At 41.9% G+C, this 23153-nt stretch overlaps 2 protein-coding genes across 4 annotated transcripts in view; one reads left to right on the top strand and one right to left on the bottom strand.

Moving 5' to 3' along the window:
- Positions 1 to 5169, bottom strand: part of LOC133524613 (ras-related protein Ral-a) — a 42691-nt gene extending 37522 nt beyond the window's left edge. Inside the window, exon 1 of one of the 3 annotated variants that reach the window (XM_061860749.1) lies at positions 5044 to 5169. Coding sequence is in view for 2 of the 3 variants with exons in the window: in XM_061860747.1 (XP_061716731.1) it covers positions 4534 to 4593 (60 nt within the window). In the remaining variant the exon portion in view is untranslated. Of the gene's footprint in view, positions 1 to 4533; positions 4856 to 5043 lie in introns of those variants that run through there. The other 2 variants (XM_061860747.1, XM_061860748.1) reach the window with 2 other exon arrangements.
- A 498-nt stretch (positions 5170 to 5667) lies between these two features.
- LOC133524627 (GATOR2 complex protein MIOS) lies at positions 5668 to 23017 on the top strand. Its single transcript, XM_061860763.1, has 18 exons — positions 5668 to 5940; positions 6206 to 6400; positions 6618 to 6761; positions 8163 to 8321; positions 8964 to 9156; positions 10873 to 10975; positions 11612 to 11762; positions 12548 to 12720; positions 13684 to 13777; positions 14070 to 14205; positions 15422 to 15602; positions 15895 to 16071; positions 16369 to 16507; positions 18019 to 18145; positions 19467 to 19569; positions 20426 to 20533; positions 21429 to 21649; positions 21978 to 23017. The coding sequence occupies exons 1-18, from the start codon at positions 5814 to 5816 to the stop codon at positions 22048 to 22050; spliced, it is 2604 nt and encodes an 867-aa protein (XP_061716747.1). The 5' UTR covers positions 5668 to 5813; the 3' UTR covers positions 22051 to 23017.
- Positions 23018 to 23153: the final 136 nt, after the last annotated feature.

Below are 23153 nucleotides of genomic sequence, written 5' to 3'. Positions count from 1 at the left end.
ATTAATATCACCTCTAAATATTATTCTGAATCCCTAATATGTAAATCAGATATTACAGACCATGATCTTGTTCTTGCCGGTGTTAATTTAAATCAGCCGAAACATACCAAAAAATCACGTATTAAAAAAAAACTAAACTACCAAGCAATCGAAAGTGATCTGAAGAAGATCAATTGGTCAATTGTTACTTCCAAAAAGCTGGTAAATGAAGCCGTCGATGAATTTAATGCAATATTAACTAAAATTATAGAAGCTCACTCGCAGACTATCACTGTTAGTCGGTCTAAATTCGCAATCCAGCCGTGGATGACTCCAGGCCTTTTACGTTGCTCAAGACACCGAGACCTTCTTCATGCCAAATCAAGGTGCAATCCTAATGATCTCACTGCAAGAACCATTTATACTCGCTACAGAAACTTTTACGTTGATTTACTGCGAAAAGTCAAAACCTCATACGATTCCGACATTGTAAGACAGCATAAAAATGATACTAAAAAGCTGTGGAACACTATAAGAAAAATCACTTACAATAACAAACCTAAAATAAAATGCGTTGACCTTCTTAAAACGAAGAATAGTGAACGCGAATCAATAGACAGTTGCAACGAGTATTTTACTAATGTAGGCCCAACCTTAGCTAACAAAATTCTCTCTGAAACTGACACGAGACAAACTGATCTTGCTAATAGTATAAGATTAAAAAACTGTCCATCTGCTTCTCTTTTTATGAATCCAACTGATGAAACAGAAATTGAAAAAATGATTGCCGAACTTAAATCAGATAGTGCACCGGGTCTCGATGGATTAACCAACGTACTCTTGAAAAAAATTAAAAACCATATTGTTTTGCCCCTCACATTCATATGCAACATGAGTCTTGCAGAGGGCATTTTTCCCGACGCATGGAAAGCCGCAGCCGTGACTCCGGTGTACAAAAGCGGGGATAAAAACAATTTTGGCAACTACAGACCTATTTCGCTTTTAGGATCTCTTTCAAAAATCTTGGAGAAGGTGGTTAACAAGCGCGTAATTAATTTCCTAGAAAAAAATAATATATTGTCGCAAAAGCAATTTGGATTCAGAAACGGGAAATCTACCGAAGGTGCTATATCTCAATTGACAGACAAGGTCGCTGAGCATTTAGATCAAGGAAAGACCTGTGTCGGAGTGTTCCTTGACCTAGCCAAAGCCTTCGACACTGTGTCGATCCCTATCTTGATTAGGAAATTGGAGATGTCCGGGATACGAGGAACTCCATTAAAATGGATGCATAGCTACTTGTCGGGTCGCACACAATGTGTCAGGGTTAATGAACAAGTCAGTAATCTTAGACAAATAACTTTTGGTGTGCCACAAGGCAGTATACTTGGCCCAACTTTGTTCCTGATCTACATTAACGATCTGACTTTCTTGGACTTGATCAATGCAGACATTGTATGCTACGCAGACGACACGGCAATCCTATTTCACGGTGCTTCGTGGGATGAAGTAATCACCTCTGCAGAAAGCGGTCTAGCTTCGGTGACAAAATGGCTTCAAAACAATTTACTGACCCTGAATGCAGACAAAACTAAATATTTATGTTTCCACAAAACAGCTGCTTCCGCTCCGCAATCTCTAAAAGTCTTAAAAGTTCACTCGTGCACTGTTAACCAGACGCCATGTAATTGTCAATCTATAGAAAGAGCTTCGTCTATAAAATATTTAGGTATTATCCTAGACGAGAAACTCAACTTTACAGAGCACATACAAACCACAGCGAATCGTGTCAGGAAATTGATATATACCTTTAAAAATCTTCGAGATGTCATGGATAAGCCACTGCTTAAATCGACTTATATTGTTCTAGCTCAGTCCGTAATAACGTATTGCATCTCAGTGTGAGGTAGTGCAGCAAGCACTTATCTAATTCTTCTAGAGAGAGCCCAACGATCGTTACTAAAGGTTATTTTTAGAAAATCGAGAAGATTCTCAACTCAATGCTTGTATACAGAAAGTGAGGTCCTCACTGTACGCCAACTTTTCATATTACGTAGTTCTATCATAGCACACAAACATATACTTAATATGCCTAATTATGAACAATTACTGAAAAAACGCAACTTTGTCTTTCCCTTACCTGCACTTAAGTCACACTTTGCTAAAAGATTTGGTATACACAATCATTTAGCAGTATACAAGATAGTCAACAAAAATTGCGATATTAAAACCTGCTCGGTAAGAGAGGCTCAATATAAAGTCAAAATATGGTTAAGCACTCTAAATTATGTTGAAACAGAAAAAATATTAACATACTAATACACACACACACACACACACACACACACACACACATACACATAACATACACGTACTCTTCCTCAAATACATACTCATAATTCCTCCAAATTCCTTGCCTTGGTTCGTTTTCTTTGTAATTGATTAGCACTAATTTTTAATTTTATTTTTTATTGTTAAAAATACAAGACATAAATTGTCGTATAATTTGTAGTTAACTGTAATGTAGCATGCAATTTGTTATTTTTAGCTGATAGTGAATTCTTTAGCGCCTATAGTCAATAAAAACTGGCAAACTAGGAAAAGTGCCATCCTGCGAGACAGGCATAGCCTAGTGCAGGTGTCACGGGCAATTTCTATAACTTGATACAACATTTAGCAGTGTTTAACTGGAATAAGTTTACTTAACCTTGTTTTAATTATAAGTTTCACTGTATTAATAAACTATTTTGATTTTTTTTTTTTTGATTTTTTGATTATATTTATCAGTATCTAAGTACCCACAACACAAGCCTTATTGAGCTTACTGTGGGACTTAGTCAATTTATGTAATAATGTCCTGTAATATTTATTAAAAAAAATATTTAGCTGAGACTTTTCTAGAATACATAATTTTTTCTAACCTATATTTAACTCATATTTCTAATGGAATAAGTTAAATTCAGAGTAACTACTTTACATTTTTTTTTATTAGTCACTAACAGTTGATATCCCTGATTAAACAATAACATCTACAGAGGAAAACCCCTTTAGTCTCACTTTTATCTATTACAGGTTTCCTGCAGATATTTAGTATTTTCACAAGTACTAAAGAAATACAAATTAACACTTGCACTGCACTGGAAATATAAATTACAACTGAATTATAACACTAAATGTGACGTAGGACATTAATTAAGGCAAAATGCAGGGAACAATAATATAAATCGAGAATAATGTCAACATTGGTCTTTGCACCATTGAAATAAGAGTTAATTTTACTGGCTGGTTTGTCTATACTGAACAAAGCCCAGTTCATAGCCTTGTGTCATTTAATCATTTGAATACATATCCATCCTTTTTCATTAGCATTTTTATGATTAACATAGATAATGCTTGATGACTCATGGTTTAAAATTAATGTTGTACAAGGTAAAGGGTCATGGGAATGGGTTTACTTTAGGTTACGCTAACCCATGGAACTAACCACAAAATGGCGAAAATCTAATAGACACCTTGAGGGCCAGGCAAAACATGGGCCCAGGGGTAAATTTTTTTCACGATTTTCATATTGGTCCATGGAAAACATTGTTCAGTATGACCAACTTAATATATTTTTGACATTCAGGTTCACAGCTACAAAATCACCCAGTGCAGTCTCCATCGAATATATCAGAACAGCCAATATGTTCACAAATATCTTAACAAAGCCTCTATTATCAAGATTTTAAAGTGGCCGCACCAATAAGTACTCTCTCTCGAATGAAAAGTAGGTAGTACAGCAGTGGGATACACACCCCTTAGGACTGTTGAGTACTAAACTTAACTAACTTTTGAGTATTCCATTTAACCCCAGAAGCTTTAGTTTTGTTTGTGAAGAAAGGTATTTTCATAGCATTTAGCATTTATTTATTTTGGACATAGGGTTGTGATTATTGTATTTTCTTTTTTTCATGATGTTGTGTATATTGGTAGATAGGCGTTGTCACCAATTACTTTCTTCAGGGGTCTGGTTTTAAAATAATATGACCATACCAATGTATTTCTACTTGAATATATTAAATAAGTAAAAAAATAATAAAGGTTGGCAGTCCGCATCTAAACCGCGGTTCACCATTTGGTTACCCCTGTTGTAAGGCAAAATGACTATCCTTTAACATCATCTTTTTGTATTTTGTTCTTATTGAGTGTTTTTAGAATTTTTAGAATGATATGACATAGTTTATTATTAAGTCTATTAAAGGGTTAAGTTGTAAAGCCTAAAACCACATCTAATGACTTGCCCATTATAACTGTTATGATAACATCAACAATGCAAACACAATTCAATAGAATTGAGACATAGTACACAATAAGAGAAGTGACTCAAAGATATGTTACTTCATGTTTTGTCATATCCTAGAAGTGAAGATTAGGGGCCAAATAGCTACTTTTGCTATAAATAGGTATATCATTATTTTAGTAACAAGGCATTCAGACTAATAATAAAATCAGAGTACCACAGAGAATCACACAGTGCAACACAGCAGTCCGCATTTAAGTTGACAGTCACCTCACCTTCTTGTCACACTCCTCCAGGAATGTGGTGGACAACTGATACGCTAGAGCAGAGAACATGTCGCCACTCGCACTCTGTCTCCCGACCGCAGGAGGCGGGCGAGAGCCGACAGTTCCATAACACAAGCTACACCACGCACACCATCGCGGTGCTGCAACGCGCCAAAACAAGGAAGCACCTTGCTGGACTATTATACGACTCGATAACCGGCAATCAACAGGAAAACTCCCTCGACAAGAGCGTGAATCACGGGCGATGACTCCGACGCCCTGTCCACGACCAAGCCACGATCGATCTAACTGTACCACGCGCTGGAGATGGGAAAATCGTAGCAATGCCACAAATTAGACCGAGAAAAGTGCGCCGGCACGTGAGAACTGCAAGACAATGCACGAGAAACTGTGGGAGAGCGAGAGGCGTTGCCATCATAGTAAACAATCACGTCACTGACCCTAAATACGGAACGGCGATAATCATCCATATGTGTAACATTTATTGCTCAGACTCACCTGTACAGGAAAGCGGCTGCTGCGCGCACTAGCAACACACGGGTTTCAAAGTCTAAATTATTTTATTTCACTAATTTCGACACGAACGATCACACACTCATCACTCACATAAAACTGTCAAAATTTGACGACCACAGACATAGAGGCGACGACACGACAGCTTAGAGCACGCACAGAATATTTTTAAAGCTGTGTTCCAATATGCTTGACCATTTCAGTTGCCCTAAAGAACAGAATGAGACAGAAATATGTCTTACTCTTCTAATTTGTGTACAAATATCTTGGGGCCGACCGCGAAAACCGAATTACACTAATTGCGGCGTTCTTTCTTTTTTACTCTCACTACGACGCAATTAGAGTGACACAGAAACATGCCCGCAATTGACGAACTCTGTTATAGCCCTTGCCCCGAAATTCACTTCGTGGTTCGTTATAAAGTTTGCATTTCTTTCCTTACTATGTCAAACGAAAGTGTGCGAGGACGCAATACAATAATAACACCTCTAGATCAACATAGAATATAAATATATAATATTTTGACTGCAACTATAAGGCAAGTTTTCGAACATACCCTTTAGCTGCGTTTAGTTTCGTCTGAAATCTACACTGTCAACAATTGTCAAGTTCATTGATAACGTTTAGCGATAACTAAACGTTTTCAAAGTCGATTATTTATTTTTGTGTCATAAAACTAATAAATATCCTGTTTTTACAATTTAGATAACGTAAAATTTGCTTTGTCTTTAATGCGAGGTGAACCTTGAAGGACTATGATGGCGGGTACTAAACTAGATGTGATTTGGTCCCCTGTACACTTTGATAAATTTATAATATGGGGTCCAGACATAACCTTATACGAAGTTGCTCGTTTAAAAGATATAGAGAAAAAAACTGCCTGTAAGTACAATAAGCGCTTAACAAAATATGTAAGTAACGAACTCGGTACAGTTTAAACATTATTTAGAATTCATTAAGCAATTTAAGCATAATGCGTTTTGTAATAACATTCTTAACTTAAGTACTACTGTTCTTTATTTACATCATACAACCAATACGCACAAACTGTTGCATTGTCAGTTGTGCCTCCAAGTGAAGAAATTGTTGTTATTTGTTTTTTTTAGTACTACATACAAATATAATATATTGTCTATGGATTTTTTAGATACCCAAATATCGTCAACGCGCGGTGCAACCGTGCTCGCATCGCAGAGTGCGAGCGGCGTGCGTTGCGTCGACATCAGCGCTATAGCGGAGCAGCCAGACCCCCTGCTGGCCCTCGGACACTCTAACGGCAGAGTCTCTCTCACAAGCCTGAAGCAGACCTATGATCCTTTAGGATTAGTTGGCAGAGAATTTGGTAATAATGAAACCTATACATATGCCACACCAATCTAGTAGTTTTTACGTAAAACAACAAAGATTCAGAATATAAACTTTTTCGTGATTCATTTCAAGATAAATAATTTGACAGAAGTGAAGTCTAATAGAATTTAGTCTTAAATAAGATGGGGAGGGAAATGCTATGGTTGAAATTTGAAGGGTGAAATATATTTTAAAATTATTCATATTTACAGTTCCTAGGTACCCTAGGCTGTGCAATTCGGTATCATGGAGCCATGTCGAGACAAACCTGTTGGGCGTAGCTCTGGAGAAGCACCGCAGTGATCACTGCATCCTTGTGTGGGACGTCAACCGGGGCTTGCTGCCCGAGGAATCAAGTATGTTACATTGAGAATGTCAAATTTTGAAATAAATAATAATTGATGAATGCAATTATTTAAAATTCCATGTTACTTGACTTAACCATTTAATAACCTTCTCACAATACAGATAGATCGGACTAATTACTTTTTTATTTATTTATTTAAAGTTTATTCTCTACTAGTCAACCTTAGCTTTTTAGTGATAAGACCACCTGTTGTTACCTGGTTCTATTTTCCTTTAAAATTTATTTGTAGTTTTACATGTAAAATGTATAATTGTTGGTGCAGTAAAGAATATTTACTTACTTACTTAGGGCAAAAAAGAAAAGATTGTAGGTGGTGCAATTAAAACCAAAATAAATATATTATAACAACATATAAAATGTAAATACATACATATATCACATACATATATGACATGCTGCTGTCATAGTTAGCTATGTTTCGGTTAATCTTATATATATTTATATGTATGTTTATGTATGTCTATTTATATTCCTTATATGTGTATGTTTATTCACTGTAATTGTGTGTGTGAATCTAGGCTTCATAACGGTTTAGCAACACCTACTTTTTCGATTAACTTCTCTATTTCCGCTACCTAAAGGTTGTCTGGAAGAGATCGCTTTTTAGCGATAAGACCGCCTGTTGTCTGCCTCTAAATTTAATCAATGGTTTATTTTTCTTGTATATTTTTACTGAGGTGTGCCAATAAAGAGTATTCTATCTATCTATCTATCTATCTATATCATATAATACTTACACACGTGTAGCATTAATAGATAAATATAGATTAATAATATATATATTCAAATACAGGATGTAACGAAAATAGTTGGGATCCGTTTAAACAGTTTATAACATATTCAGATTAAGGCAGGTCCACACAGAGCGAGTGAGGTAATTCCCTCGCGCACAAAACCTTTAGAAAAAAGGTATACATATATACATAGAATTTATTCAACTTCTTAGACTATTCAACTACTTTTCACTGTTTTATTTTAGTACCACTGTCAAAATTACATATTGAGTGTTATAAATAGTAATAAATAAATATTATAGGACATTATTACACAAATTGACTAAGTCACACAGTAAGCTCAATAAGGCTTGTGTTGAGGGTACTTAGACAACGATATATATAATATATAAATATTTATAAATACTTAAATACATAGAAAACACCCATGACTCAGGAACAAAATATCCATGCTCATCACACCAATAAATGACCTTACCAGGATTTGAACCCGGGACCATCAGCTTCGTAGGCAGGGTCACTACCTACTAGGCCAAACCGGTCGTCAAAGAGTCAAAGAGTGTTCTAATGCATTTTTGTTTACTACAAAATATTTTAGGTTACCTATGAGTACCAGTCTGACAAGTCTTAAAAATATTTTTTTTTGCATTTTATAGCATTGGAAGTAGCCTCCCCATCCACTTCAGAGCCAACCAGGCCTATTGCAGAAATGGGCCTCTCGGAGACCTGTCACAATGTCTCTTGGACCAACTCACCTGACAGAACTCTATTAGCTTCTATGAACATGAAATACATCAAAATATTTGATCTTAGAGGTAAGAGAATCATTCTTTGAATCAATCTAGTCATAAACGGCTAATCCCCTTGACATGCTTGTGACCGAAATACTTAGTTAAAATGATTATTTTCGTAGTCAACATCTAGCGTCATGTATCAGATTTATCAGTACCTCTAGATGTCACGAGTGATTTGTTAAAATGAGTTTTTTCACCAAGGTGTAAAAATAAATAACGTGTCATGTGCTGAAAACGCAAAAAATAGCGAATTTGGCCAAAACTCATATAACATTTTGTTCCTTATTACCTCAGAAATGCGTGGTTAAAATATGTCGGGTTTAATTGGCCCACAGTGTATTTATTTATAAGCATATTTGCTTCATGTATAAGAGAAGCATACAGAACACACATTATTTCTATATTATAGATAACTAGGATTTTGTATAAATAAAACATCTGTATATTTGAAAGTAAAATGATTTAATTTTTTGTGTTTTAATCTTATACTATTTGGCTTCTTCCTCCAATCATAAAAATTCTAGAAAATCATAGAACAATTTGGATCCCTATTATATTAAATATTTTTTGTGATATAATGAAAAGTCCTATGTTGGACAAAGGATTGGCAATTTTAGCTCGTTCTGGAATTAACTTTTTTTATACTATTTTTTTACGTTTTAGACTTATCAAACAAGGCAGTAATGGTAACGACAACCCGGCATTGCTACGGCGCGTGCGCGGACCCGTACAGCCCGTGGCAAATAGCGTCCCGCGGCGACGGCTGCGTCTGTGTGTGGGACGCCAGGGCGTTCGACCGGCCGCTGCTGACGCTATCCGTACCGTCGGCGATCAAGATACAGTGGTGTCCTACACGGTGAGTATGGCACACTATAGCCCGTGGCAAATAGCGTCCCGCGGCGACGGCTGCGTCTGTGTGTGGGACGCCAGGGCGTTCGACCGGCCGCTGCTGACGCTATCCGTACCGTCGGCGATCAAGATACAGTGGTGTCCTACACGGTGAGTATGGCACACTATAGCCCGTGGCAAATAGCGTCCCGCGGCGACGGCTGCGTCTGTGTGTGGGACGCCAGGGCGTTCGACCGGCCGCTGCTGACGCTATCCGTACCGTCGGCGATCAAGATACAGTGGTGTCCTACACGGTGAGTATGGCACACTATAGCCCGTGGCAAATAGCGTCCCGCGGCGACGGCTGCGTCTGTGTGTGGGACGCCAGGGCGTTCGACCGGCCGCTGCTGACGCTATCCGTACCGTCGGCGATCAAGATACAGTGGTGTCCTACACGGTGAGTATGGCACACTATAGCCCGTGGCAAATAGCGTCCCGCGGCGACGGCTGCGTCTGTGTGTGGGACGCCAGGGCGTTCGACCGGCCGCTGCTGACGCTATCCGTACCGTCGGCGATCAAGATACAGTGGTGTCCTACACGGTGAGTATGGCACACTATAGCCCGTGGCAAATAGCGTCCCGCGGCGACGGCTGCGTCTGTGTGTGGGACGCCAGGGCGTTCGACCGGCCGCTGCTGACGCTATCCGTACCGTCGGCGATCAAGATACAGTGGTGTCCTACACGGTGAGTATGGCACACTATAGCCCGTGGCAAATAGCGTCCCGCGGCGACGGCTGCGTCTGTGTGTGGGACGCCAGGGCGTTCGACCGGCCGCTGCTGACGCTATCCGTACCGTCGGCGATCAAGATACAGTGGTGTCCTACACGGTGAGTATGGCACACTATAGCCCGTGGCAAATAGCGTCCCGCGGCGACGGCTGCGTCTGTGTGTGGGACGCCAGGGCGTTCGACCGGCCGCTGCTGACGCTATCCGTACCGTCGGCGATCAAGATACAGTGGTGTCCTACACGGTGAGTATGGCACACTATAGCCCGTGGCAAATAGCGTCCCGCGGCGACGGCTGCGTCTGTGTGTGGGACGCCAGGGCGTTCGACCGGCCGCTGCTGACGCTATCCGTACCGTCGGCGATCAAGATACAGTGGTGTCCTACACGGTGAGTATGGCACACTATAGCCCGTGGCAAATAGCGTCCCGCGGCGACGGCTGCGTCTGTGTGTGGGACGCCAGGGCGTTCGACCGGCCGCTGCTGACGCTATCCGTACCGTCGGCGATCAAGATACAGTGGTGTCCTACACGGTGAGTATGGCACACTATAGCCCGTGGCAAATAGCGTCCCGCGGCGACGGATGCGTCTGCGGCAGGAATGAGCTTCCTGCCGAGGGTTTTCCGAGGGGTATGAGGTTCTTCAAATAGGAGTTTATGGTTTTTTTTAAAGGCAACGTGCATGTAATGTCTCTGGTGTTACAGGCGTCCATAGCTACGGTGAGTGCTTATCATCAGGCGGGCCGTATGATTGATTGCCACCTATGTGGTATTTAAAAAAAAGGGACTCAATGGTTTTTAACCGTCTATATCTACTTGGCTGCCACCCTTCGTTTCCCGGTCTCTATAGTAATGTACTATAAAATGCGTGCGTAAATAACCGTCGCTTATATTTCCTCACCACGCACACCAGCATTTTACGTATAGACTAAGAAAATAACTAAGTATTTTTGTTGCATTCAGACGAAACCTGCTAATGTCCCTCCAGCGAGATTCCACCACGCTCCGACTGCACGACATACAGCAAGCCAACAACGACTACAAAAACGGACAGACCACTGACCTGGTAATGTGAACCTTGTTACTATTAGATCAAAGTCTACTTATGTGTATCATGCGTTGACAGCTTTACGAAGATAAACGATGTTTTGAAGTTTGTGTTATACGATAAACACGATGACTGTATCATCATTCAAGGTGAAGGCATATTTTAACTTTTTGAGCGCCATATGTCTTATGTCAAAATGTCACCTAAACATCAAAATCATACACGAAAACAAGCCCAAAATTCAATAATATTACAAAATGTTAATCACCAACATTACACTGGTCCGCCTTCAACTTGTCTTCTCACGACAACTTTAGGTGTTTTTGGCAATTTTGGCGTCAAAAGTGTTACCTGTGTCGCAGAATAAATAATAGCACTACCATACAGAAATGACACTTCCTACAAAACCGAAGCTTGACAGCGATTCGGGGACGAATCATGCTGTCCCTTTCTAATGTTAGGCACTATCCCTTTCGGCGATTTAGGGTTGTCAAAATTCAAGTCATTATCTTACCTGTGGTCGTCCACGTATAGGGACGTCAAGTTGTGCTAACCCTAATAATTGCTCGGAGAAATGCTGAGCAATAGGAGGAGTGTCGCCCCACTGTATGTGTGGTTGTTGTCTCTAGTTTGAAATATGCCATCTTTTTGCAGCAAGCCCCAGCCATGGCAGTGGAGGCGGAGTTAGAAGAGTACAGCCGAGGAGTGTCGGTGATAGAGCGAGACGTAACGCCCGGCTGCGGGACGCTAGCCAGCTTTAGTTGGCATCCCGCTCATGCCGTGCGAACTCTATGTGTCGCTCCAGGTGAGGTCACTCTGTATGGAGTTAGAAGAGTACAGCCGAGGCGAGGATTGTCGGTGATAGAGCGAGACGTAACACCCGGCTGCGGGACGCTAGCCAGCTTTAGTTGGCATCCCGCTCATGCCGTGCGAACTCTATGTGTCGCTCCAGGTGAGGTCACTCTGTATGGAGTTAGAAGAGTACAGCCGAGGATTGTCGGTGATAGAGCGAGACGTAACACCCGGCTGTGGGACACTGGCCATTTTAGTTGTCATCCCGCTCATGCCGTGCGAACTCTATGCGTTTGCTCCGGTGATTATTATTTTTATTTGTAGAATACTCTAAAGTATATTTAAGATTTAATATCGACCGCGGTGTGATAGTATTCAGAAGACTCAAAAGTCGTTGACATACCATTTTCTCAGTAAAAAATTGGTATGACAAAAATGCAACGCATAAGACACGTCATTGTGTGTGCTTTGTTAAGTACCGCACACAACACGATACAACATCAACAACACGTTCCGTTCCCTTTCTAAATATTTGTATTAGGGTGTAAATGTATAATTCTTACCCTAAGTATTTGATAATACTGTGGTCAGGTAATTTCATATTAGGTGAACTTTTTTCACTCCACCAGCAATCTTAGCACAGGAGTGCCGCAACAGGATCTGACCAGAGGGAATACCCGTCCATCTCTTGTTAATATAATTAGAAAAAGACGGGTAGTCAATCTCACGGGCGAAATACTGTCGCGGCGTTCTCTAAACCTACAGTCCTATATAAATGTCTATTAATTTTTAAAACAGGCACGATAACGGACTACACAGTATGCGAGCGCGTCACGTGCTCGTGGGGCTCCGGGCTGGTGTGGTCGGCGGGCGGCGGGGCCCTCAAGCTCATGAAGGACGACTTCTACGAGGCTATAGACGACATCTCCTTCAAGATGAGGAGGCGAGCGCTGACGGACTATGGACTCAAGGTGGGTGGGATAAGGTCGCTTTTACAATGTCGGGGGCGGAACCCTCAAATTCATGAAGGACGACTTCTACGAGGGTATAGACCACATCTCCTTCAAGATGAGGAGGCGAGCGCTGACGGACTATGGACTCAAGGTGGGTGGGATAAGGTCGCTTTTACAATGTCGGGGGGCGAAGCCCTCAAATTCATGAAGGACTACTTCTACGAGGGTATAGACCACATCTCCTTCAAGATGAGGAGGCGAGCGCTGACGGACTATGGACTCAAGGTGGGTGGGATAAGGTCTCTTTTACAATGTCGGGGGGCGAAGCCCTCAAATTCATGAAGGACTACTTCTACGAGGGTATAGACCACATCTCCTTCAAGATGAGGAGGCGAGCGCTGACGGACTATGGACTCAAGGTGGGTGGGATAAGGTCGCTTTTACAATGTCGGGGGGCGAAGCCCTCAAATTCATGAAGGACTACTTCTACGAGGGTATAGACCACATCTCCTTCAAGATGAGGAGGCGAGCGCTGACGGACTATGGACTCAAGGTGGGTGGGATAAGGTCGCTTTTACAATGTCGGGGGGCGAAGCCCTCAAGCTCATGAAGGACGACTTCTACGAGGCTGTAGAGTACATCTCCTTCAAGATCGCGTCCGCTCGTTTGCCTCCTCTATCATAAAAAAAAAAGATGTGGTGAGCGCTGACCGACTATGCTTAATGTCGGTGGGATAGGGTCGCTTTTATCGAGTGGTTCTCCTTTAAAATCAGGGGACGCCGCTAACGGTCTATGGACACGAGGTTGACAAATATTCTCCACACAGACTTTTAGTGTGTTATTTTACTATTTAAATGTAAGAAAAGCTCTAAAATGTTATTGACAAGTTTATAAAATATATACAGATGTGGTTGTATTAATGGCCTCTTCTTTACGTTGAAAACCTTCATACGGACTTAGTAACATTTATATTGTTTTTAGCCAGACATGTGGCAGAACGCAGACTTGGCTGATGACGAGGCTCTTGGTGGGCTATGGCACTTCCTGGCTCTTAGCAAATCGCTTGTAGAGGACGGTAACGCATATACTGATTATTATCTACCTACTCTAATTCTGTGCAATTTTAATTTGGTGCAAATAAATATACTGACAGATAATTTGATTTATACTTCGGTTAGGCCCGTTATATATTTCCGAGTACACAAATGGACTAAAGTGTTCCAAAATTTTTTTTTACCATATTTAAATTTACCGAGCGCAACTTTTTTCTGAATCGTAAACATTTGTGACTTAACTTTAGAAAAAGGCATCAAGTAGAAGATTAGACTAGATTAGATACAGGAGACCTTAACACATCCATTTTTCAGGCTGCATACGCAACAGTCCTTGGCGACACCCGGGCGTGTGCACGGTGCTGCGCGCGCCCGGGGACGGCGGCTACCGCTCCGAACTGGTGCCGTCCCTGCTGCCTGATCTACCCAGCCGTCGTGTCACATTATACAGGTAAATTAACCTACCTAGTTTTTGACCCAGTGGTTGACTGGTAGAGAATGCTTTAAGGCATTAAGTCCACCATTTGTACTTTATATTTTATGTGCAATACTATCCTAGTGTTGTGTATGTAACTATACTATCCTAGGCTTAATGGCATTAGTTTACAGGTGTACATTTTTATTTGACTCACGCTTGGCCAATGACGGGGGAAGTTTTGGTCATTGTTGCCGGTTTAAACTTCTCAAATTATAATTTTTAGCTTCAAAAATACGTCCAAGAATTTCTTCGGAGATTTTACAGTTTGTAAGAATGCGAACTGGATGAAATCTGGAATACCTAATATTCCTGGGGTGCACAGTGATTCAAGCGTCTGGGGACAAGGGTTACCGCTCCGAGCTGGTGCCTTCAGTACAGTAGTACATAAAATTATAGAAATTAAATAAAATGGAACAGACGAATTGCCAAGGCAATACGTCAAACAACAAACTTAAACGACCTACTTCTGTGGCAGAAGGACATGGATGTATGGGTTTGCAACACAGTGTCGTCTGTTGAAGGTCAATGTCGCCCTCAATAAATGTTAACATTTTTTTTTAAATTTATTTAGAGACCAAAAAGTCGTATAAACATACCAACAATGCAATACAAACGATGTACCACAACAAAAGGAAAATACAACAAAAAGACCTGGAGGTTCATAAATTATAAATTATGTTAACTGAAATAAATATAGTTATATAGCTAATGCAAATTTTTGAAGCCGATAGAAAAAATAACTGATATCTGTACTTATATATTAAAACAACGTACGTTTAACTACATTTTTTAGACTAGCCAACGAATTTTGAAAACAATCTACTTCGAATAGATTTTTATTATAGTAACTAGGAACTTTATGAATTTTATGTATTTTAATGACTTACTTTGTATTGGGATAGGGCTATTGCAAACCTGGTCACGGCACCAATTATAAGACCCTATGGTCTTATTATTTGGTGCCGTGGCCAGGATAATTTTTGAGAGATTATAAAAAAAGTGATATCAAAACGTTTCACGTAGTCATTTTTAATGCCAATAAGGAGGTTAGAAAATACAGCCACCATAATAGTGTTTAATGATATAATGTGTTTGATTTTGCAACTAGTTTATTTTGAATATAAATATGGATATCGTTCGTTGGCCACAAAGAGAATAGCAAACATCGAGAAAATGATTGGTTGAACAGGAGCGCAGAGCGCACGCGCGCCCTGCAGCTGTGCGGCTGGGGCTGGGGCTGGGAGAACGCGGGCGCCGGCGTGGAGCGCGCCGAGGCCGAGGGCACGCCGTGCCGCGCCGCCGCGCTCGCCGCCTTCCATCTGCGCCTGCGCGCCGCGCTCGACATCCTGGCCCGCGCCGCCGCCCCGCAGGTGCCTGCCTCCGTATCTCAAGCGATACCGCCATTTTGTACTAAGCAGAAACATCTGCTAAAAATACCACAATATTTTGAATAAAGAAAAAGTGCGAAACTTACAAGCTCGGATGATTAAATTTTTACTCAATTCTTATCATTCTAAAGTGATAGATCTCTCACCCGACAGACACGGAATGAACGCAAGTTCCGAGCCTGCCCGCTCGACGCTAACACCGACAGCCATACATTGTACCAAATACACACATGATAGCTGCAAACTACGTATAATATTTCTGCATCATTGACAGCTTCGCGTAGTGGCGCTAGCTCTAGCCGGGTTGAGCGAAGAACGTCTCTGGCGAGAGTCCCTCTCTGCTGCAGCACCCGCCCTGCCCGACGCGTACCTGCGCGCCCTGCTGCACTTCCTGGCGGCGTCGTCCTCCGCGCAGCAGCACGCCGCGCCGCCCGACCTGTCCGCCGTGCTGGTCAGTAGACTATGCTGGAGCCCGACCCTGCTGTACTTCCTACAGCATCCTCTACAGCAGCAATTCACTTGAGTTTGCTACGAAATTAGAACCATTAAAAAATATATATATTCTCGTAACTCCTCCTACATCCTCCTTCTCACGTTAATGTTGATTGATGATTCACATCTAAGTACAATCAGAGTAAACGTGGACTAGTTATAATTAGAAAACAAACACATTAAACACAGTTTGCGATATATGGTGTCGCAATATATGTTGCTAATATATGTATCTAACGATTTTCCTATTTTACAGAACGAAACAGAAATGCGTCTAGAAGACCGCGTGGCGTTCGCGTGCATGTACCTGTCCGATGCGCGGCTACACGAGTACATCCAGCAGAGCGCGGAGCAACTGGTCCAGCGAGGCGACCTGGCCGGCATCCTGCTCACTGGCAAGTCTTTATACAACTGTACCACCTTTTGTTGTGTCTCTCAGTTTCTGTACCTAGACATGTACGATGCTCGTCTCCTGTCGCTTGTGCGATCCATTGTTTTGTAGACGCGTCTAAAGACGCTTACGCGGCGTGCGTATACGTACGCACCACGGATAGTTCAAACGTCATAACTGTCAGATTGCTTTGCGCCAAAACACGAGTCTGTCCCCTTAAAGTTCAGACTATACCGAAACTTGAATTGGCAGCAGCCTTACTGGGCGCGCGACTCGTTTCCAAGGTCAGCGGAGCTCTCCGTTGCTCCATACAGGAAAAAGTTTTCTGGTCCGACTCAACTGTAGCACTTGGCTGGATAAAAACAAGCCCTAAAATACTTAAAACATTCGTGTGTAACAGAGTGAATGAGATTCGTGAGCTTACCTCTAGAGACTCGTGGCGTCATGTGCCTACTGATAAAAATCCCGCTGACCTGGCCTCGAGAGGAGTAGCTCCAAGTCTCCTTGTTGAGTCATCTTTGTGGTGGGAAGGTCCAGTTTTCCTGAAACATGACGAATCTCAATGGCCGCAAAACCCCACCACTGAGACGGTTTTACCTGAAATAAAAGTGTTACAATCAAAATCAAATATAAATCAAAACAATGAAACGAATAACTTGATTGACATAAAAAAGTATTCAAGTTTATTACGCTTAAAAAGAATAATTGCCTATGTACAAAGATTTATAAGTAATTGTAAAATCATAGAAAAACATAATCGATCAGTTGGACCCCTTAAAGAAAACGAACTTAGTTCAGCCTTAATTTGCCTTATAAAAATAGCCCAGTCAGAATCATTTAAAAACGAACTTAAATTAATAAAAAACAATAAAAAACTTACCTCGTCCCATATGTTACAGCTGTGTCCTGTCACGGTCGCCATAAACTTGCAGGCGATTATGGTGCAAGTAAAAGATCTTGATGTATACTTAATATGGATTTAATATCCGAAACTGATACAAAATTGGTATTCGCGAGTAATAGGTATGTAAGACGCGTGCGGCGTTGTGGCGGCCGCTGGAGCTAATGGAGTGTGGTGGGGTCCGTACCCCGCGCGCCCGCGCCCCGCGCGGTCACTTGTTGTCGTAGACATTGTATTTGCATTTGTTTTGTAGTTTCGCAGTGTCATGATAGTAAAATGTGATGTTTTGTAACTAATTCTAATAATTAGAAAGATACATGATCGACCGAGTTGCAGCCCTAGTGTGCAGTTCGAAGAACTGACACAGCTAAAAGATACTTATATCAATTTTAGCCAGTCTTTCTCTGGGACCATGAGGGCAATGCCGCTCTTGAAACGTCGGAGACAATTTTCAAGCTTAATAGCGACTACGCTATTAAGCTTGAAAATTGTCTCCGAAGAGGTACTAACCTCTACCGCGGCGCACTCGTGCTAAGTGCATGCTACTACAGAAACATTTAACGGACAAGTGAGATTTGGAGGAGTAATAATTTAAATAAAATATATTTGCGCAGGCATGGGCCCTTCCGGGGTGACGCTGCTGCAGCACTGGCTAGAGAACACAGGAGACGTACAGTCAGCCGCGTTACTAGCGGCTCGCTGTCTGCCCGCGGACCTAATACCCACGGCTTGGCTTGACAGGTACTCTGCCAACATTCCCGTGACACTCAGCACTAGAGAACACAGACGTACAGTCAGCCGCGTTACTAGCGGCTCGCTGTCTGCCCGCGGACCTGATACCCACGGCTTGGCTCGACAGGTACTCTGCCAACATTCCCGTGACACTCAGCACTAGAGAACACAGACGTACAGTCAGCCGCGTTACTAGCGGCTCGCTGTCTGCCCGCGGACCTGATACCCACGGCTTGGCTCGACAGGTACTCTGCCAACATTCCCGTGACACTCAGCACTAGAGAACACAGACGTACAGTCAGCCGCGTTACTAGCGGCTCGCTGTCTGCCCGCGGACCTGATACCCACGGCTTGGCTCGATAGGTACTCTGCCAACATTCCCGTGACACTCAGCACTAGAGAACACAGACGTACAGTCAGCCGCGTTACTAGCGGCTCGCTGTCTGCCCGCGGACCTGATACCCACGGCTTGGCTTGACAGGTACTCTGCCAACATTCCCGTGACACTCAACACTAGAGAACACAGACGTACAGTCAGCCGCGTTACTAGCGGCTCGCTGTCTGCCCGCGGACCTGATACCCACGGCTTGGCTCGACAGGTACTCTGCCAACATTCCCGTGACACTCAACACTAGAGAACACAGACGTACAGTCAGCCGCGTTACTAGCGGCTCGCTGTCTGCCCGCGGACCTGATACCCACGGCTTGGCTCGACAGGTACTCTGCCAACATTCCCGTGACACTCAACACTAGAGAACACAGACGTACAGTCAGCCGCGTTACTAGCGGCTCGCTGTCTGCCCGCGGACCTGATACCCACGGCTTGGCTCGACAGGTACTCTGCCAACATTCCCGTGACACTCAACACTAGAGAACACAGACGTACAGTCAGCCGCGTTACTAGCGGCTCGCTGTCTGCCCGCGGACCTGATACCCACGGCTTGGCTCGACAGGTACTCTGCCAACATTCCCGTGACACTCAACACTAGAGAACACAGACGTACAGTCAGCCGCGTTACTAGCGGCTCGCTGTCTGCCCGCGGACCTGATACCCACGGCTTGGCTCGACGGGTACTCTGCCAACATTCCCGTAACACTCAGCACTAGAGAACAGAACACAGCAGTTACCCATTTGTTATTCATGCACTGGTACCGTAATATTGCATTGTCACCCGACTTATATATGTATGTAAATTTTCAGCTGCATTGGAAGTCGAGAAGTGGGTCAAATTTACTCGCAAGATTTAACCCTTACAAACGTCCATAGTTAAGTTACATACATAGGTACATTGCAAGTTAACTAAAAGCTTATAATTACGTTTGCTTGCAGTTACCGCTGCATCCTGGACAGCTGGCAGCTGTGGTGGGCGCGCTGCGCGCTCGATACGTGGGTATCGCAGAACGATTCAAATGCAGAGGGGGTTCCTAGACAGGTAAGAACGGTTCCCAGACAGGTTTTTTTAAAGTTTATTAACATTGCATTCAACAAGGCTGCCTTGGTCGATAGGTGCCCCATGCGGGGTGAACATTTTCATAATGCATGCCATTATGAGTTTTATCAGTCGTTATAATGCTTAACCGCCTGCGGTGAGTCCCTGCATGCTACATGCTGTATAAATATCGACCGAGCTATTGACTTGTGAGTATCCGCATACTGTGCTGGTATATCGACGTGAGTTAGCGACCAATGAAAATGAACCTTAAGTTCAGTTGGGGCTTGCTGATAGCCTCCATTATTTACTCCCTCGTTGATTACAGTAAAATAAACTGCTAATAACGCTTTTAACGCTTTTTTCAAATATGTTTCCTTATTTTTTTTCAATCACTTGAAGTACGGTTGAGTTCGCAAAAATCTTTACAAGTCAACATTCTAAAAATATATTTACATGACCTTATTATTTGTGTCCTAGAAGCGTGTAATTATATTTTTGGAATGTTGGTTTGTAAAGATGTTGGAGAACTCGACTATGTGACACTTCAAGTAATTTAAATGAGGTTAAGTCAATTTTTTTTTTTCAACTTTTAGAGTAAACTTGGTAGTAAGAATGCATACATATTCCTATACCTATACTTGAGTTACGACCACTTGGCATGAAACTTAGCGTGGTCCGAATCCGAATCTACACTCCTATACTATACAGTCGTCAATAGATATATCAGAGCGGCTAAGGGGCTTAGAAATAACTGAACATGTCTTTATTGTCAAGGAGTGTTCAGATAGAATTAAGCGCTTTATTGGCCGCTGTGATATATGTAATGGCGACTGTACCTAAAGAAGTACATGTGTAGGTATCAGTGGCGTGTACATATTGTGGCAAGTCGGTGGCGGCGCCGGCCGGACAGAACCGCCCGCGGCCCGCCTTCGCGAGGCTCCCTCCGCCGGCTGCTAAAATGAAGGTAATATTACTGTTTCTTAGCTTGCGTATAGAAATATATTTGAACTGTTTGATGTTGGACAAAAAAAAGGCTATAAAAATGTAGGTTTATGCTAAGCCGTACGGCGACAGTAGGCCGGTGGCCCTAGACGGTGATGGTGGTGGGTTGATGGTCCTAGAGTATAAATATGTTTACAATCGGTGCCGTGACCAGGATTTTTATTAGGACCATCCTAGAGTATAAATATGTTTACAATCGGTGCCGTGACCAGGATTTTTATTAGGACCATCCTAGAGTATAAATATGTTTACAATTGGTGCCGTGACCAGGATTTTGATTAGGACCATCCTAGAGTATAAATATGTTTACAATTGGTGCCGTGACCAGGATTTTTATTAGGACCATCCTAGAGTATAAATATGTTTACAATCGGTGCCGTGACCAGGATTTTTATTAGGACCATCCTAGAGTATAAATATGTTTACAATCGGTGCCGTGACCAGAATTTTGATTAGGACCATCCTAGAGTATAAATATGTTTACAATCGGTGCCGTGCCCAGGATTTTTATTATGACCATCCTAGAGTATAAATATGTTTACAATTGGTGCCGTGACCAGGATTTTGATTAGGACCATCCTAGAGTATAAATATGTTTACAATTGGTGCCGTGACCAGGATTTTTATTAGGACCATCCTAGAGTATAAATATGTTAACAATTGGTGCCGTGACCAGGATTTAAATTAGGTCATCAAGGCTTCATATATATCTAACCGTACTTCGTATTAGGAAACAATTAGAATGGTGTAAATTAAGCTAATTATGGCTGAGATGCCTTTTCTTATTTCAACAATATTAATATCTGATTATCAATCCCTCGCTTCGAGTCAGAAGTTGATCTCAATCGATGTTGCAGCAAATCTCATCGTGCCCGAACTGCCGCAAGCCGCTGCCGCGCTGCGGCGTGTGCCTGCTGCACCTGGGCACGGGCGCGGCGGGCGCGGTGGCGGGCGCGGGGGCGGGCGTGGGGGCGGGGGCGGGGGCGGGCGCGGCGGGCGCCAGCTTCGCGGGCTGGTTCTCGTGGTGCGCGGCCTGCCGCCACGGCGGGCACGCGCACCACATGGCCGGCTGGTTCAAGTCAGTCTTACACGGATCCTACTAATGTTATGTCAATGTTTGTTGTTCCGTTCCGCAAAATAACGTGATTTGACCGAGCGAAGTGATGCTTTCTAATTTATGTGAAATGTTGTACGCGTATTCATTAATTATAGTTTTCTTGACAATATTTTTAATTGTAGTTTATTTATATGTTTATATGTTACGCTCACAAATATCTGGTCACGCCTCTATTGTCAAGGCACTGGAGTGCGTGTTCAGATATTTTTGAGGACTTTGGCCGCTCTGATATATCTAATGCGACTGTACCTAATTATAATATTACTGACTTTACTTACCGTGTCCCCAGGGAGCACTCGGAGTGCCCGGTCAGCTCGTGCTCGTGCCGCTGCAGCTCGCTCGACGCGCCCGATCGACACTAGCGCCTAACTTTTATAAACAAATCGTTTTGTTTTCCGTTATTTTATGAAAATGGTGAAGACTGTTAACGGCGATTGCTATTTTTTGTACAAAATCTTTTTTGATATTTTCTTTTCGTATGCTACCTGCAAAATGGCCACATCTCAAAATTTATGATTACTGGAGATTAAATCTTAATCTTTATCTTAAAAATAATAAAATTAAGTTTCCTTTAAAATACTTTAGTGCCCAAGTGACCGTATTACAGGCACCATACATTTTTTTTTATCGCTAGCGATCCAAGTAAAACGAAGTGTACAATTTTGAGTATGAATAATTAAAACCTAACGTTTCGTTTTTTTAATTATCTGTATCCAAATTATTAACACTGGTAAATGAGACTAAAATTTAAAACTCAAAAAATGTTTTGTATAAAAAAAATCGCTTTTATAAATAGGTGACTCGTTTCTAGTCGATACTTGTCCTAGTTCTTACCAAATGTTTAGTTTATCCACCATAATGGAAAATGCCAGTGCTTTAACAGAAGCATTCCTTTACTGTTGGCGACATCTGGTGACATTTTTATAGTTTCCGTAATAATTCGGATTATCTACATATTGTTTTTTTTAATATAATCTTCTATCTGGCTCTCACACTGAATAATACGCACAAAAGAAATAAGTGGTTTGATATTTTGTCAAAATGTAAAAATAATGTCGTTTACGAACGAAGAATTATTTAGTTGATCGATCGAAATAATATAAAACCATTTTAATTGTGTTGCGCTGATATATCTTATGGTTTTTTTTCCAATTATTATATCGAAATTGTTTCATGTCTGTCACCATACAATTTTTATATTTGTAGGCAAATAATTGAAATATTTTTATACTTAGGTAAGCTTATATTTTTCTACAGTGTTAGGCTAAGCTTGTGCTATTCTATTTGATTAGGTTTTTAACTGCCACTTTAATATTTTAAAGGTAGGGAATGGATGGTATTTTTTTATATTGGATAGTGTAGGTTATATTTAGTAAATTGTGAATTTATTGATTCAATTGATTGTAAATACTTGTTCTGGTGATCTACTACTGTCCAGTATAAGTTTACCATCGTGAGAGTTGTT

The sequence above is a fragment of the Cydia pomonella genome, chromosome 13 (genome assembly GCF_033807575.1).
Source record: "Cydia pomonella isolate Wapato2018A chromosome 13, ilCydPomo1, whole genome shotgun sequence".
In the NCBI taxonomy this organism is placed as follows: domain Eukaryota; kingdom Metazoa; phylum Arthropoda; class Insecta; order Lepidoptera; family Tortricidae; genus Cydia; species Cydia pomonella.
Note: the sequence above shows the minus strand (reverse complement) of the source record. Positions and strands in the feature narration are given on the sequence as shown.